This window comes from Mus caroli, chromosome 11 (assembly GCF_900094665.2).
Source record: "Mus caroli chromosome 11, CAROLI_EIJ_v1.1, whole genome shotgun sequence".
NCBI lineage: Eukaryota > Metazoa > Chordata > Mammalia > Rodentia > Muridae > Mus > Mus caroli.
The window spans coordinates 24,865,187-24,870,959 of NC_034580.1; the positions used below are offsets into that span (position 1 = coordinate 24,865,187).

The window sequence follows — 5,773 nt, forward strand, 5'->3', positions numbered from 1 at the left end:
GTCTCTGACTAAGAACAAGCTAGAATGTGAGGACCAACGCTCAAAAGTTGTCCTCAGCTCTCCTCACCCAACACTGCACATGGCCACGGCAGACGTGCTCATACTCATACACAAAAGATTTTATAAATAACACAGTAACAACAGTTCACACCTACTAGAGTGGCTATAGTATTTTTAACAGACAAATGTTGGCTAGGATATGGAGAAATTACAATCCATGTTCATTGCTGATGGGGAATTAATATGAAATAGCATTTTTTAGAACACAACCTATTAGACCCAATTCCCATTCCCTTCCAAGGCTAAACACATTAACTATATGACACAGCAGTTAGTTTCATTCCTATGTATACACTCTGGAAAATTGAAACAAGCTGTGCATGGCCCGCATTCTGAAGGCTGAGAACAGATTGTAAGTTCAAGACCAGCATGGCTTACACATCACTCCTGTCTCAGAGAAACATTGAAAACATATATTGACTCAAAAAGTAGTATGTGATTGTTGAGAGCATTATTCATAATGGCAAAAGATGGAACCACACAAATGTCCGCCAACTTGTGAATTGGGCAAATAATGTTAGTAGCAGGAAAGGTGTGAAAGAGTGGTGTGTGTTATAACGTAGATTAGCAGTCCATAGTGTATGTTACACGAACTGATAAGAAATAGCTCCTTCAGTAGTGGAGGGGAGTGGACAGCAAGTAGATCAGTGCCTGCCTGTACCCTAGAAAGTGGGGGTTATGCGGAAATGCAGGGAAGTATGGGGCAAGAAATGTTAAGGACTTTTCTGGGAAGGAAGAAGAAGATGTTACAGAATTAGGAGGGATAATACATAATGTTGTGGGGCTGGAGAGATGGCTCAGTGGTTAAGAGCACTGACTGCTCTTTCAGAGGTCCTGAGTTCAATTCCCAGCACCCACATGGTGGCTCACAACCATCTGTAATGGGATCCGATGCCCTGTCTAGTGTGTCTGAAGAGAGCCACAGTGTACTCACATACATAAAATCCTAAAAACATTCAGTTCGTGTGTGTGTGTGTGTGTGTGTATGTTGTGACACTAGGAACACTGAATTGTACACTGCAGAGGGTGACTTAACTGTATTTAAAGCAAGACTTGATTCAGACAGAGCAGTTTATGTTTCATTCCTCCCCACTCACCTCTAGGACCCCACCTACTCCCACCAGCATCCTCCCTTGGCCTCACCATGGTGTTAATCTTATAGCATAACTAGTCTATTATATCAGGGAAGTATACAGGGGAAGACGTGGGGTCATAGGGGAGCAGTAGCTGTTCAGTTTCAACTCTTACTCTTTGCTTTGCCTAAGTTCCAGCCTTTTTCTCTCTTGAAATTCATATCATTCATCATTTCATGATGACAGAGGAATGAGGATTTCCTGGCAATGGAGAGTTCCCAATGGTTGTCTTGTTTTGCCAGCTTGTTTTCCTCTTTTCCTCTTTTTAAATACTATTTTGATGTATTTACTGCCTGTTATGTTGTGGATAAATCAGTCTCATTCACATTTCTTTATCCATTCCATTCTTGCTCTCTTCCAGTTTTCATCTTTATTTTTCTTCTCATTTTCCTTATAGATCTGTATCTTTTCAATTTACTTTCATTTTTGATAATTTAAGGAGACAGTAAAGTAAATGTATTATCAGACTTCAAACTGCTTCAGTCACTGCAGATTCTTCTATACAGAACATAACAGCTTTGAACTGAAATCAGACAATGAATGGAATCAGTACGTCCTAACACTTAAGCTAATTTCTGATTTCAACTTAACATGTATGATTTAGCAAACAAGAATTAGGAATTTTCCAAATATATCCCTTCTTTAGTTCACACACTGGTAACTGCTTATAGATGCTCAGTCTATTTCTGACAGATTACAGTGTTTTGCTCATTCTTTGTTATTCCAGGTATTTGTTTACATATGGAGCCACTCAGGTATAAAGGACAAGTTACTGAGATTGTATTTGTTTAGCTACTTGAGGTACAAAGGATTTGAACTAAACCTTTTTGTAGGGCACTCATAACCTTCATAGAATTGGTTCAAAATGAGGCAATCCTGAGGATAACTACCATTTTCTTTAGAGTTCCAAAGCTTTCCTAGGATTTCAAAAGGGGAGTGTGTTACTCATAAAAGGCCAAACCCTGAATTACCTCATCCTTATATTTAAGTACTAGCTTTTACAAACCATTTCTTGTTTTTATTATCTATCTTCAGCCATTTAAATTATTCTTTAAACGTAGAATGAAAGAAATAGTGTATACTTTATAATGAAATAAATTCATATAAAAACTAGAGATTTCTCAGATGACGTGAGAGAAATGAAATAGTTCTTGTTAGACATCGTCCATCTTCCAGTTGGTGTAGGTCCTACTGTTTGAAGTTGGAGGAGGTGGGAGGAGTCATTTTCCTAGTGACTTTTTGTTAAATTGGATTCTGAAGTTTCATTAAAAACCCAAGAAACAATAGAAGAGCTGAGGGTGAGACTGCCAGCAGTAGCACTCAGTAAATGGATTATAATTTAAGTAATTACATTCTAAAATTCAATATCCTGTCTTAATCTCAGATATGCTATTTAGAAAAATGGCTTCAAATATCTTAGTGATAATATTTGTACCATGCTGTTTTCATGATAATCTGTTTTTATTTTCCTTTATATAAAAATGTTTTGCATTTTTCAATAGGGAAATTTGGTTGGCTTGGTAGACTATCCAGATGATGAAGAGGAAGATGAGGAAGAAGAATCATCTCCTAGGAAAAGACCTCGCCTGGGCTCATAGAACCCTTGCTGGGGGATTCCCACCACATGGTCTTACTAACTGCTGCAGCTGCTCACGCACGGAGCTTGAGTCTGAATGGGAAAGCTTTCATATGGAACTTAACACACGGAGTAGCAGAGACTCTTGGTTGCCAGGTAGGAAAGTGTAGTTGTGTAAGAACCGGGCTTCCCAAAAACTTAATTCCTAGTAACTAAAGGGTTTGCCTTTTGGGCTGTCCAAAAAAGAAGAATGATAATTAGATCCTGGGTGAAAGCTTCCCAACAAGGAAAGTCTCATATTTGGGATAAGAAGGGTTAATTGTTCCCAGAGTCCAACCTAGAGAAAATTGTGAGACTTCAGTACCCAATAACATTGCTTGTATAATGGTGCTGGCCACGTTGTTTTAATCAGTTGCCTTTTTTTAAAAGACATTTTTTATGTAAAGCAAATTGAACTGTCATCAGAAATGAAGTTACACTGTTGGGACCATTTCTTTAAAGATTTCACAGAAGTTAGCCTTTGGCATTTGACAGGACATACACCCTAGGTAACAAACAGCACATACCAATTTCTCTACACCAAGAACTTCTAATACACTGAAAAAGAGAGAAAAGAAAGCTGGGTTCCAAATGGATAGTATTCTTAAAGAACTTTAAAGTCAGCATTTTTAGAGGTAACAGCAGCCAAGAAATGCAGCAGCAATGTTCTGAAATACTCCTCTTCCACCAACCTGGGAGTGGCTAGAATAGGGGGTTTCCACTATGGTCACTTTCTGCTTTCTCAGTAAAGTTAGGTCTGGGTGTTCTAAGAGCTGCTGGTAAATATATAAAGACCAACAAAGAATGGTGCTGAGTTAAGTGGCACTTAATATCTACAGGTCATTCTAGCCTAGAGGTTACTTAAATATCACAGTCACATGCAGCCTAGGAAGCTCTTCCACAGACAAGAGGGTAATGTGAAAGCTGCTTTTTTAAGAGATTTAAAAAGCACATTCCATGTATGTAAATGAACTTAAAATAATTGAAGCAAGCTGTTAAGAGCTTTTATTTTTTAGAACAAGTTAACTGTAAATATTTTAATGTTAGTTTGCTCATCTATGATCTAAGATCATTGCTGAGATGAGAAAAATGACCCCAAACTACAATTTAATGCATTGAGGGAAAAAAAAAAAAAAAAAAAGATCTAAAAATAATAATTCTAGCTCCAGTCTTTTAGATCAGCTCTATAATATGTTATGGGTCCATTTTTCCTGGAATAGCTTAAAAGCAGTTTCCTGTGTTGGAAATTTTGGAGTTAATTTTAATTTTGGCTATTGTTTGGAAAAGATGGGCTGTCCGTGTAGATATGAAGTATAGTTTTTCCATAAAACAGATGTTTATTTTGTATTAAAAATACCACTGTACTTGTTTTACACCATTTGTATACATGTGGTGATATTACTGCTAAACTGTAAAATTCAGGAATTAAAATGTGACCCTATAATTCCATGATTGAGGCTTCTGTTTGTTTTATTATAAAATAAGTGAATAAGTGAACTATTTTTGAGATATGTCCAGTTTACATTGTCTTTTAAAGGCTGATAAAATCCATAAAGATATGTTATAAGCCACTAGGTCATAAAGTCTTAAATGCAAGACTCAACCATTCTTTAAATATCACTTACAAGAGGTAGACCTTGAGCAAACCTAACAGCATAAAGCCATTCTCACCTCTAAACAAAGGTGCACATACAACAAGCATTCATCTTGTATCACAAGTGAACTGGGATTCTTTCAGCCAACATCAATAAGTTACTGTATGAGTAGGCATTCTTTCAAGCAAGTTTTATGAAGCCTCTACCATCTTAGTGCTTAGAATCTAAGCAGCCCTGATCTATAAACTGTTCTGTTAACTCTTTTGTTATGTTAACTAAAGTACTGTACCATATAAAGACTTCCTTTAATTTTCCTTTCTGAGGAACTTCAAACTTTTAAGACATTATTATGGGAAGTGTTTCTTACAATGGAAATATGAATGTTTTCTTAAAGTCCAAGGGCAACAGTTGTGTAATGCATATGCTCACCCACATGATGAAAGGATCCTTGGAAGGCACAACTAGGAAGATTCCACAGTAGCTGCTGTCCTGAATGACGACCCTCATGCAGGCTGGGGTGCTTACAGCATTATCTCCACTCAGCTAGTTCAAGTCAGAGCACACATTTGTATGCCTTAGGTCCTAAAAATTATCTGTAAACATGTACCTAATAAAAAACTATTTTTAATAAAAAGTTATGTGAAACAGATTCACGTGTTTTAATCACTAGTTTTTCTGCAGGTGGAAGGTTGGAACTTAAAGTATAATTTTACATTCAAACAGATTAGATGAAATTTTAGTAAAATCCCAGTTGAGGCCAGCAAGATCACTAAGTGGGTAAAGGAGCTTGCTGCTAAGCCTGATTTGATGTTTATAAAGACCAGCACTCTATGGTAGGTAGCATTTTCCTCAACAGGTTCAGTCAGGGAATCCTTAACAACTTTCGCAGAAAAGGTAATTATTTCCTACATTTCTCACATTTATTTTCCAAATGTCCTGCTTCAAATATAAAACTCTCTTACCATGTCCAAGATACCACCTTTGGATTGTCTCATAACTGATAAATCCAAAACTACTAACACAGCTGTCTGCCTTGTAACCACACCTTTAAAAAATGAAAGTTCCTCCATTTCCTGTCAGGCTCTACATTACCCAAACCCACTCTCACTTTTCCTATGCTAACCCTCCTCCTAGTCACACATGTTTAGTTCAGCATGTGCTTCCTTCCTAAGCTACTCTACACCTCTCTTCTCCATGCAGCCACTTGCCATGTTACCACTTTCTAACACTGCTCTGTGGGCCCTGTCAGAATCATTGACTGCCATACCCTCGGTATGTGTCATGCTTAACACAAACAGTGTCTACATAACATGAATGCGTGCACTATCAACTAATTTCTTTGAAGAGAAAACATCCAAAATTTTGTTTTA

The 5,773-nt window shown here is 37.3% G+C and overlaps 1 protein-coding gene across 4 annotated transcripts in view; it reads left to right on the plus strand.

The window, feature by feature from the left end:
* Window positions 1–3,949, plus strand: part of Ppp4r3b (protein phosphatase 4 regulatory subunit 3B) — a 46,871-nt gene extending 42,922 nt beyond the window's left edge. For all 4 annotated transcript variants that reach the window (XM_021176118.2, XM_021176119.2, XM_029484032.1 and 1 more), the window contains one exon: window positions 2,696–3,949. In XM_021176118.2, the coding sequence (XP_021031777.1) occupies window positions 2,696–2,791 (96 nt within the window). In that variant the 3' untranslated portion in view covers window positions 2,792–3,949. The remainder of the gene's footprint in view (window positions 1–2,695) is intronic.
* Window positions 3,950–5,773: the final 1,824 nt, after the last annotated feature.